This window comes from Cebidichthys violaceus, unplaced genomic scaffold, assembly GCF_023349555.1.
Source record: "Cebidichthys violaceus isolate CVI_PGR_0920_01 unplaced genomic scaffold, fCebVio1.0.p SCAF_5, whole genome shotgun sequence".
NCBI lineage: Eukaryota > Metazoa > Chordata > Actinopteri > Perciformes > Stichaeidae > Cebidichthys > Cebidichthys violaceus.
The window spans coordinates 9,975,705-9,994,497 of record NW_027176705.1 but is presented as its reverse complement, the minus strand read 5'-3'; the positions used below and the strand labels follow the sequence as shown (position 1 = coordinate 9,994,497).

The 18,793-nt window shown below is 41.3% G+C and overlaps 1 protein-coding gene across 2 annotated transcripts in view; it reads right to left on the bottom strand.

Annotated features, from left to right (window-relative positions):
- Positions 1–3,492: 3,492 nt before the first annotated feature.
- zfhx3b (zinc finger homeobox 3b) overlaps positions 3,493–18,793 on the bottom strand; it is a 136,785-nt gene continuing 121,484 nt past the window's right edge. For both annotated transcript variants that reach the window (XM_068731092.1, XM_068731093.1), the window contains exons 9-11: positions 16,883–17,006; positions 10,753–16,302; positions 3,493–10,238 (exon numbers count right to left, since the gene is read on the bottom strand). In XM_068731092.1, coding sequence (XP_068587193.1) covers positions 8,500–10,238; positions 10,753–16,302; positions 16,883–17,006 — 7,413 coding nt within the window. In that variant the 3' untranslated portion in view covers positions 3,493–8,499. The remainder of the gene's footprint in view (positions 10,239–10,752; positions 16,303–16,882; positions 17,007–18,793) is intronic.

Here is an 18,793-nt window from a genome sequence, read left to right as displayed (position 1 = left end):
GTGGGCGCTAACACTAATAGGTATATTTTTTTTCTGGGCATAGAGTATAAAGTGTGATGTGTCAACCCACCTTGATCAGGAAACTTAAGGCTATAATTCTAAAGAAACTGTGTTCTCCCTTTTAATTTTTTCATCCCTTTGATCCTCACTCACCCATCATTTTATCTGACAGATTAGATTGAATTAGTCTGACCTGTCCTCAAGGCTGTAGTGTAATTTTCCTTTGACATTGATAGGGTAAAAGACAAAAAGACAATGTGGCAAGGCAAAGAGGTATATGTGTGTGTGTGTGTGTGTGTGTGTGTGGGGGGGGGGGGGGGCTATGTGGCTTTCAGGCTTGATGGTAGAATTCCTGTTCTTCATGGTCATCTAGGTTATTTCACCAGACTGTCTGTCAGGGGTTAACCCTTGACAGTGGCAGTGCAAGCTGCTCATGTGCAAAGCAGACCAGCTTAGCTAGGTCTTTCATTGGCTTAGTCACAAATGTATCCAGTATGTCCACATTATCTGCTAGTGACACTCCAATTTGTTTCTTCTATGCAGTTCAGAACAGTTTACACACAATTCTACATCCGACATGTTCCTAAAGCCTTCAGCAGGTTTAGAATTAGTGATAACGTTTGGTTTAAAATGTTGCAATTTCTCATCAAAATCTTCTTCATACTGTATGATGCTGACAGTCAATTTAAGGTAGTTTCATCACATCACATTTTGTGAACGTGGCAGATTGGCGAGGTGACCCTTCTCTTGGCTGTTGGAAGATGGAGGCAAGATGCCCTGACTACAGCAGTGCGGAATTGGATGCTGGAATATGTGGTGGTGCGGTTTTCCTTACAGCTTCTGCTTCTCATTTTCTGCCTTTGTGGTGTCAAGTAGTACCAACCTTAAGCCAAACAACCATCAGAGAGCTATGTTTTTAATTTAAGACAAGGCCCAAGATGACATAGCACAACCACAGCTTTTGTAGTCATTTTGACGAGAATCATCCAACATTTGCACCATTTATTCCCTGCAAAGGTTGAAAACTGATACTATAGAACAAGCCATTATACCAACAAGGCAAGAAGCATGGTAACACCACCCAGCTTGGGTCAGAGTTTACAAACAGAATCTGTGATATTCTATCCAACAGAGCTGTGCTTGTCTTCTGTGCTACGAAAGAGAACATTCTGTGGTATATCAGGGGCTATTTGGGATATGTAAAAGGTTGACTGGTCAAAAGAGACAAATGACTCTAGGAAGCTGTCAGCTCCACCTCTGACTGAAATGACTGAGTTAGTGAGGTGCATTGAGAATGATAATTAAAGATGGGGCCAAAGATTGGCATGGTGGGCCCTGTACCTTTAGGCCAGGGGAGAATGGGTTTGGGAGCTCACATTGCCCAGGGCCTATGTTAGACTTAGGCACTAACCCAATTTCACACTGTGTGACTGGGCCTGGCCTGTTTCAGTGCAGCATCTGAGTGTGAGTGCCATCTGGTTCAGGCCTGTGAAGGAAATGGCCTTGCTTTTCTCACTGATCGGATTAGGGTGTTTTTAATTCATTCGGGATGTGCCCTTGCGTGTTAATTGGCTCAACATGGCCAATAATTCATGCCTGTTGCTGGACACAGGATGGCCTTTTTCCTCAAACTCTCTTTAGAGGTTTGATGCTCTTCAGATTCAAGCTGTTTTCATGGTTCCATTACAAGGTGGCATGATTTTCACAAAGTTCCTGAGAAAGTGTTACATTTATAAAAAATATGAAACAATTCTGTCATATTCTATGAGCAATAGAGTAGTTCAAAGATCACAGACGCTCCTGCATTACAAATCGACCTGTAAATTCTAAGCGCCGTAGAGTTTCTGTCAAAACCTTATTATTACATATCAGCTATTAAAAAATATAATTGTCTTCACTTCATTCACTCGTCTCGCCTGATTTTTCAACTGTATTTCCATATTTGTTTGTATAAGAAATACATGCAAAAGTGTCTAGGTGACAACAATGTATATCAGTTTGTCAAAATGCTAACTCTAATTCATAACAACTCCCATTGGTGAGTAGTCATTAAAGTCTTGCCCGTACTTGGATGACGTAAACTAATCTTATCTTATTTTAACATCATAGTTCTGATGCACATTTAACAGAAATGATTTAGGAAACTAAGAATTCTTACTCCTTACAATAAATCTCATTTTAGGTTCCATTTTTCAAAGCTATAGAGGTTGCACACAGCCACCTCTAATTCAGAAGAAGTTCACAGCTGCTGATCAACATGTATTAATTAGGAAAGGGCACTTACAGTCCCTACCAGCCGTCTGAGTATAAAGCATAGGCAGATAGAATTTCAGAGGCTGAAGAGATCACTCTATATATATCAATTAAAATAATGTTAAGCCATTCTAATTAAAACAACACTAAAGATTTAAATGCACAAACGGAGATATCTTACTGGCTCTTGGTACAAATTGACCATAACATATCAGCGGGAGCTCACAAGTGCTGCCGATCAATGCCAGTCCCTCTATTACTGCACCTCAATGTCTGCTGAGAATTACAATACATTTTGCTTAAAAGGCAGAGCTGGATCGGCTCTGTTTTAGTTGGGAATGGTCCAAACACCCAGGCCCCCTGAACTACCCACTGCTTACTGTGCATGTTGTATCGTTTTCCAGAGTTATCATTGGCACAGCATTTGAAAGGTGGAGCGAGATTCAGACTGTAAAATAGGCACTGAATTTGTCAGACAGCCGAACACTGTATGATGTAGCGAATGTTAGCCACCTATGCTAAATTTGGTTGTTTATGTGACACCCAGCAATGTCTAATATGCTTAAATTTTACAAACATCCAGCGGGACTCTCATTGTCTCGTCTTCCAAGCTGATTGCTAGTTTATACTGCAATTTAATGAACTGTTATGATGAAGCCATGGTCTTACTTCTTAGGAACATACAGTATAAGTTACCTAACAGGTAGCAGGCTTTAAATTTGCAGGTGAATTTGTGAAAACAAACTATCATTGGAAATTGTGGCCACACCCCTGCTTCTGTTGTAGTTTCCAAAGCCTGCAGCTAGGCGTTACTAGAGCAAGTTATAGTTTTTTAATGATGGCGCCTTTAAATGAGTAGTAGCAAGCCTATAATGATAGAAAATATAAACTCAACAATGCTAATTGTGTCACAGAATGACACCGTAATTTTCTGATGCGATTCCTTGTAAATGCATTATCAGTGGTCCTTTCATCCTTAATTGGTTTACTGTTATGATTAAATATTAAAGAAAAGAACTATTCTTTGTAAAATTGATTGATAGGTCTTTAACGATATATACAAAAATATCTGTAATATGAATGGTCAATTTTGAAAAAATACTTTTCGGTCCATTTCGCACATTTGTTCAGTGCCCAAGAGAAATAGGACATTGTTTTTCTTCAATCCTCAGAGTTCTCAGTAGTCCATTGACAGTAACCGGTCAAATCCCAAAAGACTCAATGATGAATCCACACCAGTGCAATTTATGCTCATACTTTTTTAATGTATCACAATGAGCAAGAAACATACTTGATGAAATATTTTCAAAGGAGTATATTCAATTACCATCTACAATCAACTTAACTAGGACAACAAGGTTTTGTGACAAAAGTTTCTTTAAAAGTCTGAAGTTCCATGTGGTTGTATGTATGTTAGTTTCCATGTAATTTGGTACAGTTTGGAAATCTTCATCATATAATTACAGTAACAAAAAAGCTAACAAGACTACAGTATAGAAAAGACATCAAGAACAACATTTTTGGTTTAACTTGCTCTTTTTTGTACATTGCAAGGCTGTTTTTTTCTACCCTCGGATGGGCTGCCTGGAGCCACAGAGCCATGCTTATGAGGCTCGAAGGAGGAGTAATTCAAGGAAACAAAGAAAAACTAAAAGCATAAAAAAACATTGTGGCACCAGAAGTCACAAAAGGAACAGAGAGCTCCAAGTAACAGTTCATCTTTGAAGTTGGAGCAAATGGTTGTTTGGTTGTTAGTTTGGTTGTTAATTTTGGTTAATACGCTTTTTTAGTGTAACTGCCTCTTCAAGAATGACAGCTTTGAGAACCCGTCCCCTCTCTCTGTTATTAATTTCACTTTTTAGATTATATAATCAACAGAGAGAGGGGTGAGCCGCCATTTGACTGGAGAGCTTAACTTGTCAACCAGAGACAAGCACAAGGAAATGAAACGGGTAGCAACATGAACTGGGAGAAATGAAGCAAGCGTGTCTGTCCATCCTGTCCTGAAATTTGGAAAATGTCCATCAAAGAGCAGAAGCAGAGGCAGAACTGGAGAACGAAAGAGACAGACAGAAAGGAGAAAGCAGCTGGAGCCACTTAAGTTCAGTTTCATCTAAGGACTTTCCTCTCAGTGTCACACATGTCCATTGGTTCCAGAGTCCATTCCCATTACAGAGTTGTCAGTAATCAAATAAGGAGGTGGTTTTAAAGCTGTTTTGAGCCTGCCTTTGGCTCCCATGCCCAGTTTTGGTGTGCCCACAGCCTCTCATGTCCTCCTAATGGGATCTCAAAAGCTTCCCAGAGTCCTTTTTTTTCTCTTTTCATTCCTTCTTCATCTCAAAAACAAAGAAAAAAATTGATGTCTTGTTTTAAATATATCTATATCTGTATACAGGTACACGTTCGTTTTCACAGTGGGCAAAAGATGACCTCTACAGCAAAACCTTGTTTTTATCTCTTTCTTTGTAAATGTCCATTAAAATCAAGTATCCCAATGTAAGTCAGTGGATCCAATTACCCACAATAGCGTTTTGTCCCCCAATAAAATGTACACTTGTCTGGGGCACAACTTGGAACTTTTTTTTTTGTTTTTGTTTTAACTGCATAAAGCTTTGGCCACATTCATGAATTCAATCAAAGTAAAAACTGCTCAGTGCTTCGGTATTGTTTCTGATCCTTATCTTTAAAATTGGATTTTCTAAATTTCAGTTATTCATAATCCAGCTTTGTGGTTCAGTTTGTTTTGGTGTGTAATATCTAAAAAAAAAAAAAAAAAGGCAAACAAGAAAAAATTGAATTGATGCTGGCTCTCTAATGACACACACACACACACACACACACACACACACACACACACACACACACACACACACACACACACACACACACACACACACACACACACACACAAGCGTACAAACTCACACACAGTCCATGCTGGTGGAATCTGATGTAGAGACCTCAACTTTGTCTTCTACATAAGAGCCCAAAAGATTACACTTTGGAAAAAAGAGAGCAAACAATATCAAGGAGACAATGAATATAAAGAACATTATCACACCATAAAGTGGCCAGGTCATATTTTTTGTTTTTGATTCTTAATTTCAGCAATTCAAATTAAAGCTAGTGTTAATTTATGATAATAAGTAATATACAGAAACTACAATACAAATACTTATAGGAAAATAACAATACATGTCTGACATTGTCTGAAAATTAAAATAAAGCAAACATAATTGAGAAAACTGTACAACTTAAGAACTTTCCAAAATAAAGTACATTTGAACAGTATTTCAGGGAACTGGACTTTAGAGAAGCAGCAAGCTTACAGACCAATTTTCCTGACTTTCAACATCATGCTGTAGTATTAACACCAAATAACATTGCTCTGCAAGACGAAGCACTGAAAACACACTTCTGAGATTGTGCCTTGTACTCATTGGGCAAATATATTGATACTATACAATAGTGGCCAAAAAGTAGTTTCAAAAATTTAAATATGTCTTCGTTTTGGTTTAAAAAATAAAAGTTTTAGTTCATTGGATCATTATTGAGAGGGTGGAGGTACCTATGCACATCCATTTCCATTGCAATAAAATTAAGTGGGTGACTTCTTTGGACATGAAAGCATCCTTACTATTTGAAATCAAGGGACATCTTCAAAAAATCTCCTACTTTTTCCAGAAATAATGCTTTGGAATGAAGATATCCCTTAAAAACCTGTAATCTATTAGTGGAAGTGGCACCCTGTAGACACATGGGACAAGTCACTGGTGGATTTTCCAGGAAGGGCGCATCGACACTGCAGCAAAACAGCCATCATTTCCTTCTGAGACTAGTTGTACGTTGACTGGCATAAATGTTACTAAACCTATGAGACGCATCAGTACCAGATGTAATATATACATTTTTTGGTAACCACTATTACTTGCTTAACAAGTGAGCAACAACCTTGACTGGATGGAGGGATTTTCAGCAATGTTCCATGCCAGCACAAAATGACATATGGAGGTCACGTTGTTCAGCAACCAATGATGCAAAAATGTACACAACAGTTTACAGTCACTTTAAAAAATAAGAAAGAAAATATATTGTGACAATTAAAAGCAATTAAATGAAAAAGGATCAGTCCTTGCTTAAGAAAAATCCATTGTGATATTTGGAATGCACTGTTCTTTACAAACGTTATAGATCATTGGCTTTAAACATTGGTCTGTTCAAAAACAAAATCGGCAAAATGTCCTTTGGAACATATATTCACAGTCTTCAAAGTTCCGTTTTTGCAACAAGAAAAAAAAAAGGTGTTGCAGAGGCAAGAAATTGGTTTATTGTTTGTTTTAGTTAAAGCTTAGCCAAAAGCAAAATGAGCATGCATCTAGTACTTTTTTTCTTTCAAAATTCTACATTAGCAGCAAAACGTATGTCCTTGAAGACCAGACCTTATACATTTTCTTTAAAAAATGGACATTTGAATGTGACAAAAAAAGTCAAACAAAGATTAATAACCTCTATCTTACAAACTGCAATGGCTCTGTAACGGTGCTACTCCACAATGCAAGGACAAGGGCCCTTTTTGGTTTTTGGTATTTACGTAAAAAAGCCACCTGTTTGCTTGCAAAGAAGCAAAAACGGCAACTCTGATGCGTACTCCTTTATCTTTTAAAACTTTGTTTTCTTTCTCTAAAAACAGCAACAAATTCTCAAGTATAAAGAAGCCTCTTTTCTCATATTTATGCACCAATGGTGAAAAGTGTTTAGTCTTTGGATTTTCTTTTTGTCTTAAAGCGTGAGAATTATTATTAGTATTCTTTTTTCATTTTCATTTATGACAACAAAAATGTCAAAATGAAAATAAAGACTGTAGCCACACTACATGAAGAACAAGAGACCTGCTTTGTAGTGTACATATCTACAAACACAGGAGAGCAGAGAAAAAATAAGTGCGAAGAGAGGAACAAGTTGAGTGAGAAATAGGAGTCAGACAGTGATAAGTGCACAAAGGTAACACAAAAATTAAATAAAATTAAAAACTTTCAATATTTCACCCAGGATCTTTTTTGTTTTGGTTAGCACAATACCTACCAAACCATAAAATTTAAATAATTCTAAAAGAGGATCCTGCCTTGTCAGGAGGGGCATTTGGGTGAATGTTTCCCAAGAAGTTGAGAATAAGACAGAAACAAAGTTGAGATAAATTACCTGTCCATAATCTAGTCTATCGGAATGACCAAGACAACATCAAATGAAGCGTCTTAAAGTTGGACAATACAAAAGCTAAATGTACACAAAGTTTTTTTCAACCTACCATACTGTTTAAATTCATTTCCAATGCAACAATCTACTTAACACCAAAAATGTTCATATCTATCATAAATACAGAAGGTTGTTTTTTTAATCAAAATTCTTTTCATCGCCCGTTATTATGTCTGCATTGCTCTCCTTGTCTGGGTATAATGGGTTTGCGATTTCACCTCTTTAAAAGAATTTCCAATGTTAAAATCAGCAAATCATTTACCCTTTTTGAATGCCCAGAAACAATGCCATATTAAAGTTTCAATAAACTTAAAACGGTCTGTTATTAAATGAAGTTATGAAAGAAAAAGACTGCTTATCTCCTGTTGGAAACAAAAGGTAAAACACATATTTCTGTAACAGAAAAAAAACCCTCTGTGAGCTGTTGACCTGAGAATAAAATAGACATTACATTATTCTTTTACTTGACAAGCCATTGGTATCTGAATGCTTAAATAGCAAGAAAACTGATAGACTATTCTCCCATACAGTACATACTGGCTTTTTGTGACTGTGCTATTAAGTAGAAATTATTACAAAACAAAGGGACAGCTTGTTGACTCGTTTTTCCTCAAAAGGGTTCTTGGGCCATTTGTCAACTTTGAGGCAGTCCATTGCCATACAGTACAGCACTCCTCGACTATTACCCAAAACATAACTGCGGAGATCCTTTCTATTCTCATATATTAGTATGCATGTATTTCAGTTGAGTAAAACAAAACAAAAACAAAAAACGAAAAACCAGCATGTTGATATGGGAAAACAATCCACTAACATTTAAATTTTTGGTTACAAGCTTTGGAATTGCAGTTAGTCTTTACACATCTTTTTCTGAAATTGGTTTGTATACTTTTAATGTATTTTTAACATTGCTGCTTTTTATGTTTTTTCCATTTGTGTTTTTTTTTGTCTTTTTTTGTCTTTTTTAAATATTGTCCATCACTGAAAGCTCTTTTACAATCTGATGGAGTCTGTTCCTACACTAGCAAGATTACTACTACAACTACTACTGTCTTTGACAAAACCAGGCTGCTGCGGCTCCTCCGCCGTCCTGCTAAGCCTGTCTGCTGACTTCTGACTGCTGTCAGAGTCAGACTCGTCGGTAAAGACGTCTGTTGGTATCGAGGTCTGAACTCCTGAGGTGCTCAATGAACTTGAGGTAACCGTTGAAGGTGAGGACATTGGAGGAAAAACGGAGGAAGAAGAGGAGGGACTGGCATTGGGCTTCCCAGCTAAAGCTCTGGAGAAAGGGGCCTGGGGCCATGGTTTGCCGGCAGCTGTGGTGTTGAGTGGGGTAGTAGAGGAGGAGCACAGGGAAGAGGAGACAGCAGAGGATGGCATGGTGGCTGATGTTGTTGGCGGGGGTGGAGGGCTGCTGATGGGATGAGTGGCAGACTGCGAGGTAGATGCGGTGTTAGGATTGGGGAGGCAGGCTGAAGAGTGAGGTAATAAACTAGTAGCGTGCTCTTTGGCATTTCTGGCTGATCGCTTGATTGTTCTGTGTTTGTGCAATGCCGATTCCAGGTGTTGACTGAGTGCTTTCTCCCCATCCAACGTAGTGTCACAGGCCAGGCAGTCATAGAGACTTCCAGCCCCTGCACCTACGCCACCAGGGACACGCAGTAACATCTCTTGCAGGTTTGCCACAGACTGACCGAAAAAACAGTTAGATTTAAGGTGGTTAATAGCCGATTCTTCCTTGGTGAAAACTGTTTGACACTTGCGGCATGCCAGTTTACACTGCACCTTGGGGATGATGTACTGGTCTAGATGGGGGTCCAAAGCTTTGCCATCCATCTCTTTCTGCTCAGAGGGTACTTTATTATGAGAGGAGGAGGAAGAGGAGGAGGAAGTGGGGGGTTCCCTATGGGGTTTGCCCTTTTGCTGCTCTGTTTTCACTGGATCTTTGGCAGATTCTTTGCGATCCCCCAAGGGTTGAGAGGGAACTGGAGTTTGGCTCGTCTTGGGTTGCTGGATCTGCTGAAGCTGCCGCTGCTGCTGTTGTAGTGCCTCCTGCAAGCTCTGCTGATATTGCTGGTAATGCTGCAGCAGGGACCCTGGAGACAGGCCCATCAGTGCTTGTGACAATGCTGGGTTGTAGGGGAAGAGACTTTCCATACCATACATAGGTTGCAAATAGCCCCCTTGGAGAGCCCCGGGGATCTGTGGGGTGTAATATGGGGAAAAGCCAGGCATGAAGTAGGGCAGGAACTGGTTTGTGAGGAGAGCTGTAGGGTCTGATGCCAAAGCTGCCTGCAGCGCCTGAAGCTGGGCAGGGTCTACCACATACTCCATGCCAGGTGTGGGCATAGAGGTGGCAGGTACAGCTGTATCTGGTTTCTCCTTCTTGGCGCTGGCAGCAGAAGTGGAAGGGGCAGGGGTGCTTCCAGTTGACGATAGGGTTGAGGGCTTCTCTGTCTTTTCCTTGGACTTCTCCTTCTCTCTTACTCTCTCAGCATCACGTTCTTTGGGAGGCTCAGGCTGGGAGCCCGACTGGGTGGTTGAGAAAGTGGAGTTGGATGTGGAGGTGGGACTTGAGTGGGAAGCAGACGTGTTGGTCTGGGATGGGCTGGACGCGGCAACAGACGATGAAGAGGGGGGTTTGTTGGGTAATCCGGATGTGGGGAGGCTAGGTGAGGGAACACTGGCACCAGGCATGGTCAGGAGGTTTGAAGGTTTTGGAGGAGTTAAAGCTGGAAATTTTTCAAATACAGACAAAAATGTATAAGTATTTTTCTTTGATGATTGCACAATTAATCAACGATATAACATTAGTAAATAATAAGATAAGTTTTGTCATAATATATACAGAAGAGGTAAATGAAATGATAATAAGCTTATGTAAGCTTCCCAAAGCCTAAGTCAGTCAGAGTGAGCTATTTGTTCACTCTGTTGTGGCATTAGTGGTTCTAGCAGTGTTGTCATTTAAAGGGATTCTGTACTTTGAGCTGTCAAAAATGGCAAAAGGCCATAACATTATGTTACACATTCTACAGAATGTGTGCTAGTGTAAATGAGTGAATGTGACAGACTGATTGATTGATGAGAAGTATTGTGTTCTACTGTTTTTGCTAGGTTTTCTATGTAAGTGCAATACATGATTACTGTAGTTGGTTAGTAAGTTACATTTCAGTTATAAAATACATTTGCAACTATGCACCTCAAGTTTTAGCTTTTAAAAAGTGTAGAATCCAAATGGATACATACCTGAATTAGATGAGTTAAAGCTGGAAAGAGAGGGGCTGCCAACCCCTGGCAAAAGGACAGGTGGGATGCCTTGCAGATTTTGATAAGCTGACTGGAGATTGAGAGCCTGCATTGCAGGGTTATCAAATAAACCCTGCTGCTGCATGGCCTGCTGCTGCGCTAGTCCTAAAACTTCATTTGCCTTCTTAATGCGGTCCATCTCTTGCTGGGCCATAAGTTGGCGGACAGTGGCTGGGTCAAAGTATTCTTTTTCCTTATCGATCTGGCTGCCAATGGTATCCTTCACCTTAGAGATGTGTTGTTGGGAGAAAATGTGATCACGAACAGAGAGGCGAGCACTGTACTTAACACCACACAAAGTGCATTCAGTCTTTGGGCCCTCGTAGGATGTATGATTTATTCCGAAGTGCTTGGCCATGTTGAGCTTTGCCTTTTTCTCCTTGGCACGAGCATTTTGAAACCACACCTGAACCACTCTCTTTGGAAGTCCAATGTCATTGCCAAGTACCTCACATTCCAGCATAGTGGGAGTCCTGTAGTCGTTAAAACAGGATTTCAAGAGCTTCAGCTGGAGGTTAGTCATCTGGGTTCGGAAGCGCTTTTGGCCAGGTCGATCTCCGCTGTCGATGCTCCTGGTACCTGAGGCCCCGGGACTTGGTGAGCAGGGATCTGCCAGGCTGGACGTCTCACTGTGATCAATTATATGTTCATTTTCATAGTCCTTAGCATAATAGCTTGTTGCAGGGCTTACTAGCCCAGAGGACATCTGGTCATCAGTTTCAAGGTTGGGGGCTGTGCCCCCAGACTTAGATAGGTAATCACCGCTATTTTGGCCGTGCTTTGCATCAGCACTGTCATTATCAGCATTGGCCTCATCACCTGTGGTTGTGTCAGTGATGGCTGTATTCACAGAAGAGCAGTCGTCATTATCCAGTTTGCTGTGATCAAAGCTGAGGTTCACAGAGGACATGGTTGCACTCTCAAAATCTTCCATTCCTTCAACTTTAATGGATGAAGGGCTCAGTAGAGCCCTGGGAGACAAATCCATGATTTTGTTCACTGGTGACATAGAGGAGCTTTGCCCATCACTGTTTGTTGGGGCCAGTTGGGAGTAGCTTGATGTATCTAGAGCATCTATTTTTATTTGCATACCCTCCTGATCAGGTAACATCCCAGCAAGAGCTAAATTATATCCAGCACGTTTGGCTTCATGCCAATGACGAGAGCGAATGTGTGCCTCAAGGGCAGTTTTTGCTTTGAAAAGAGCTCGACAAAAAGGGCACCTACGATGAGCTTGAGCTGGCCCTACTGCTCTAAACTGACCTTTTCTCTCTCTAGCTCTGGTATTTTGGAACCAGACTTGCACTACTCTCTTTTTTAATCCCACCTCATGAGCAATGTGGTCAAGCATTTTACGTGTAGGATTTGAATCTAACAAATACTTCTGATAAAGGATCTCTAGCTGCTCAGGTGTGATGGTGGTTCTGAGCCGCTTGTCTCTTTGTGGTTCTTCCCCGCTATTTGTGCTGTCGTTCTCTCCTGGACTTGTGCCAGCTTTCTCCTCTAACTTCCTCTTCAGGGAGTTCATTGTGGAGGTGGGGGTGGACGGAGAGGTGGCAGAGCTGCTGGGAATCTGCGGCATTGCCCCAGAGAGTAGTTGACTTGCCAATAGAGGATTGTTGGGATCAAATAGCATGAAAGACATATCAATTGGACGGTCTAGGAATTGAGGGTGGATGAATTGATTTTGCACAGAAAGGAAGTGTAATTGCTGGTGTTCCTGCCAATGCTCAAAGGAGGGAAAGCCAATCTTGCATTGCTCACACTGATACTGGATCATCTGTTGTGCAAGTTGTTGTGTGGCAGAAGACAGGTGTGCATTGAGGCTCACATGAGGGCTTTGTGATGAGGCCTGGCTTGTCTGAGAGGCTGAGGGACCACACTGCTGTTGTTGCTGAGAGAAGGAAGGAGATGGATGTTTGATGGGCTTGGAAATAGCTTGAATCTTCTCTTCTCTTTGGGATCTATGGTGTTGTGGCTCAGATTGGGGTTGATGCACAACTTCCTGCTTAATAGAGGTTTGATTTTCTCGTGGATCAGCAGAAATTGCTGGTAACTGCTTGGGTTTCTCATCATAGAGGTTTGAGGTGGATGCTGGTGATGCCTCCTCTTTCTCAGTGGATGGGAGATGTGAGAATGCAGAGGTGGAGGGTGGAAGTGGGCAAAGACTTGAAGAGGAGGGCATTGGGGTGTGACAGGAAGACCCAGAGGGAGTATAACAGTCATTGGGATAATCCAGTGAATCCTCATTTTGGCTGTCATATTGTCCATCCTCATCTTCATCTTTGTAACACAGCTTCTTTTGGTGTTTTATTAGATCAAATATACGCTGGAAAACCAGACTGCATTTCTTGCACTGGTAGTTCAAATTTGAGGTGCGGATATAGCGATCATTTGACAATTCTCGTCTTTCGCCTTCTTTTGCCCCGTCACCCTGGTTTTCATAATTTTTCCTTGCCTTCTGGCGAGCATTTTGGAACCACACAACAATAACACGAGTGGGGAGGCCCAGTAGGTTGGAGAGCTGTTCAAATTCATCGTCTTTAGGATAAGCATTGGCGTCAAAGAAGTCTTGTAGCACTCTTAGCTGGTAGTCAGTAAATCTGGTCCTAGATGACCTCTTACTTCCATAGTATTCTTGTTTCTGAGGTTCAGGGGAAGGAGGTTTTGAGTCAATTTTTGTGTCCTCCAAAGTTGTTGTTGGTGGATTATTGAAATTGTAGGGCGAGTCTTTGTTGCGCTGTCGCTCTTTAAACAAGGTGTTTCTGAACCAGTGCTTTATGACTTTTTGTGGTAGCCCTGACTTGTCTGCCATCTCTTTAATCTGTTCCTCATTTGGCGAATTGTTGATATCAAAGTACTGTCGCAGCACTCTAAGCTGGTCATCTGTGATGCGTGTCCGTGGCCTCTTGTTCTGCTGCTGCTGTAGCATGGCTGGAGTAAGCTGTTGTTGATAGAGCTGGGCCAGGTCTGATGCCAGGCTTGGCTCAATAGATTGTAGCTGAGGCTGCAAGGACTGGAGAGACATGGTCTGCATCATGAGCGGCGAGAAGAGGGGCAAATCCATTGGAATGGGAATTTGTGCCATTTGAACTTGTGGCTGTGGGGTAGATACTGTTGGAGGTGTGAGTGAGGCAGCAGAGACAGGAATATTTGGTGTGGGAGCTCTTTGGGGTGGAGGAGGTGGAGGTGGAGGAGGAGGCTGTGGAGGAGCAGGAGCAGCCTCTGGTGTAGGGGGTCTCAGTGGATAGAGTTTATCATATTGTTCTCTGTATTCCTTGGCAAATCTCTCAAGGGATCGAAATGGAAAGAAAGCCTGGTGGATATGCTCTTGGTGACTCTTTAGAATCAGTATGTTTGAAAACAGCTTCCCACAGGCTTCACATTCCAGTTTCTCTAATCCCTCAATGGGGTCAACCACTCTTGTTATCCCACCTGGACCACTTGATCCTGTAGTTCCAGCTGTCTTTTTCTGAGCTTTCTGTTTGTTTTCATTGTACTGAATTACTAACTCAAACCCAAAATTTTCCAGCAGGGCTTTGGTTGCATTTCCTCGAGCATCTGAAGCAATTCTTGGTGGAGGCAAGCCAGTATCATGGTTTATGTTTATTGAAATGTGCTGAATGTCCTTCTTTTCTCTTGGCTTACTGTCTGTAGAATCTTTGTTAAGATATTCCTCATTTCTTTCACTTTTGCCCTTCTCTCTTTGTAGTTCTCGGTCTTTCTCATTCTGAGAGGAGGTCTGTCTCTGCTTTTTTTCAGCCTGCTGGAGAAGAGCTGCACTCTGCTGCAGCAGTGCCATCTGCCCCTGAGCCTGCTGCTGTTGTTGCTGCTGCTGCTGTTGATGTTGTTGATGTTGCTGCTGAAGGTGATGATGCATCAATTGCTGCTGCAAGCAACTCTGCTGGGCCTGCTGGGCCGAGTTTTTTAGATCTTCCAGCAGTGAGGAGGTGGATGATCCGGCAAGGCCAAGTGCTGAGGTACTGATGTTGATCTCCGGGTTCAGCTGAAATTCTGCTCCAGGGATGTAGAAAGGGAATAGCAACTGCTGCTGTTGCAGGGGGAGAAGTGCATCAGTTGTCATTGGGAAGTGCTGCAGAAGTGCTGGGTTGAATAGCTGTGATTGCAAAAGAGCGGCCTGCTGCTGAAGCTCTTGCTGAAGCTGGGCTTGAGCTTGGGCTTGAGCCTGAGCCAATTGCTGTTGTTGCTGAAGCTGTTGCTGCTGTTGTTGCTGTTGTTGTTGTTGTTGTTGTTGTTGTTGTTGTTGTTGTTGCCCCCTAGCAGACAACATCTCGGAAAATTTGGACTTTTTTACGTCATGGTTCTCAGATGGTGAGGAATGGCAGCTCACTGAAGAATTCCCCATGCTTTCAATGCTGTGAGTCTGGCTCATATGATTTCCTCCATGAATACTCTGAGCTGTTTGAAGTCCAGAAGAACTGTGGTTTGTAGAGCTAGTAGTTGAGTTGCTGGCTGGGCTTGGACTAGGTGTTGAAGTGCTGATGCTGGACCCGCCGCCACTTAAACCAGTAGCACTTGCAGAGCTAGGGATCCCTCCTGCTGCTTCAAGTTTGGCTGCCCTAGCTTTGGTCTGGTGTAGAACAGAGCGCATGTGGATCTCCAGAGTAGAACTCTGGCTATATGCCACATTACAAGTGCTGCACTTGAATGGCTTGTTGTCAGGGCTGCTGGTAGGCTCAGGCTGGCCAGTAGTGGACTCCTGAAGAGCCCTCTTCACCTTGTGCAGGTGGGAGACAGAGTTATAGTGAACCAGAAGAATGTTCTTCTGTGTAAAAGACTCTTTGCATACAGTGCATTTGAAAGGACGAGATGGATCCAAGAACTTCTCCATGGTAAAGTTGGGGCCTTTTCTGAATGGCAAAGCACGTTTAGGTTCAGATCCACAATCCTCCTGTAGTGAACCAGAGTCACTGCCTGTTGGGCTTTGTTTCTCCTCTGGGTCACTTTCATCTCCCTCTTTGTCATCTTCTCCCAGACTTCCATGCTCCTCACCAAGGGATGGGTCACCCATGACCATAATGTCACCATTCATCAATAAGCCCCCATAAAGCTGCTGGATATCAGCTTCACTCAACTCCAGGTGGCTGGATTCTAAATGTTTCTTCAAAGCCTGTAGTGTTCTGAAGCTTCGCTGGCAGAGGCAGCACATGGTGGCTGCCCTTATCACATGGTACTGCGAATGGAGCTGTAGTTTCTCCACAGTCTTGAAGGCCAGGCTGCATTGGTTACAGCGGTACTTGTAGACATGGCGATCTGAAACCGGCAACTGGGGCCTTTTGTTGTGAACTTCATTGAAGTGCATCTGGAGGGAATTGGAGGATTTAAACACTTGATTACAGCCTTTCTTCCAGCACAAAAATCCTGTGGCATCATCCCTCTCCGACTGTTGATCTTCCAGAGGTGACTTGCGAGCTTCAGCTATTTCTGTAGCAATTGACACTCCCTTCTCTGGGCCAGCATCTGATGCATCTGTGAATAAATAAACCAAGAGAAGAGAGCAATTCATTAAGTGTCTACATTTGTAATGTTTCATTTTTCCACAGTAAAGAAAGGACAATAAAGCACTCATTGTGTGGGCACCCCTTGGGAAGGTGTAAAAAGTTAAAGGACAATGACTTATTACAAGGCGCATGAATACCAACCATCGTTAATATTGTCTTATTGTAAATGAAGGCTTTAGCATGAAAAAAGTGCATTGTCTTTCATTACACTGTCTGTCTAAAATGTAATGAAACCATAACCAACACAATTATTTTATAAAACACTAAAATACCTGAATAATGCTTCTTTATTTTCAGTCTATGTAGTAACAACTGACTTAGTATTGCACCAGTGTATGCATACATAGTTATAAAGGGATATTATTTAGTTCAATCTCCTTTAGTGTACACTCAGTCATGACTTCCCATGTGGCGATACTATGGTCATTACAGAAAGCGTAGATTATTACTGAAATTGATTTATGTATTTATACTACTCTTCTACTACTACTACTACTACTACTACTACTCTAAAGTAACCCCCACATCTCTAAGAGTCAGGTACTAACCAGCTTGCTTCTTTGTATCTTCGGAGTTAGAGTTGGCTGTAGCATGAGGGGTGCTCTGGGACTCTCTGTCTGGACTAGGAACAGGTATAAACATGCTTGCTGGCAGTACTTCAGATGCTGTTACCTGGAAAAAGAAAGCACAAAGAAATTCCAGTGTGAATAATCACGCTGAGTGATGATGTAGTTTAATATTCAAGTTTAAATGATTGCAGGAAAACTACAGACACAAAAAAGAGGATACACAAAGTTACCAAGAAGGGGGTTAGACAAATCAGAGAGCTCAAAGAGCATGAGCTTACGTCACTTATGAATGTCAATGTTAAGTTTCACAGTCCTGTGCTTTAGCTTGTGCCTATTTCTGCTGCCGCAATTAGACTGATGGACCGCATGTCATACAATATCTCAGCCAGCTAAAAGATTTATGAGGGAGACTAATACAATAAGACTAATGAAAAAACTCTTGAAAAATGACTACTGTAATAAAGGACAAAAGTAAGTAAACTAAGTCCAGCCATCTTAAATCTCAGCTTTAGCTACAGAATTTTAAGTAGTACAGTGACAAATGCCAATTAAAAATAAATAATTGCTAAGTTAGACTGTGTGCTCCTTAATAAAACAGTAGTATCAAAAGAAAAACAATTTACTTGATGATAATAAGGTTTGCACTTAAAATTTGGGGAGAGTATCTTTCTTTTTACTTTCTTGATTCAAATATTTCAAGGACGAATAAGTATTGTTTGAAAAAGTACAGCGAAAAACCCAGGTACTCCCTGCTCTCAAAAGGTTGGAGTCAATCATGTGTGAATGACAGCAATCTCTGTTTATTCTTGCTGCTCTCCCCTAACTTTCTTCATATGTCTCCTTCTGATAACCTTTTTTTTTACCCCAAACACTTGATAATTCATTAAAATCATTCATTAACGTTCCCTATTGAACAATAATCATCGGCTGAAACTGGATGAGGTTGGAAGATGGGGCACTGTCTATTTCACCTTCCCTCAATTAACTTCACAAACAGATTATTCAGCTTCACTCTACATGCTGCATTTCAATTCATACCACTCTACCAAATCGCTCCTCTTTTCCCTTCTGGTTCACAGGTGAACATCAATTTTAAGTGATTTTTCACCTTTCACTCTTAGCCTTAAGAATTATAGGTAGTCATTTCAAGTCATATATTAAAAAGATTTGTCAAGTGATGGAGACAAAAGGAGAACAAATATTAAGGAAACCATCCTGGTGGAATTTGTTTTGAAAAGTAAAAGCTGTGGTCAGATCTGTTTGGTTGATGCTTTGGTCAATTTACCATATGTACTATAAGCTTTCTAATTACTCCTTTAAAGGCACAGTGAGAAGACAGCCGGACGTACTGTAGCATGTCATATAGCCTGCAGGCTATATCACTCAGGCTATATGACATGGAGGAATCATCCTCAAGCAACAGGAGTTTCAAGATTAAGTAGAGCAGTTAACACTTTCCATCCCAAAGTACAGACTTTATTTGGTTAGTGTGGTCACAAATTTGACAGAAAACATCGAGCCATTTCCTTCTTTGTTTTTGCTACCTCTGTATCTCTTCAAAATGAAAAGAGGAAATTAATGCAAACAACATTGAAAGTCACAAAACCAAAAAGCAATGATTTACATTACAAAGTAGACTGTTTCTAGACAACGGCTTCATCAGGCGATTAGTAGAAAGTGCAGAGTATCCCAAGGTCACTTTTAATTTGGACCGCCTAATTGGCAAACATAGTTCAAAATGGCTATCATCCAGCCTGACTCAGAATTAATGAAGCACAATTATATTCATTATCCCTATCTTACACAGACAGAAAATGAGACAGAGTGAGTACTGGGATTGCATATATATACATGCACATGCACGCACGCACACACACACACACACACACA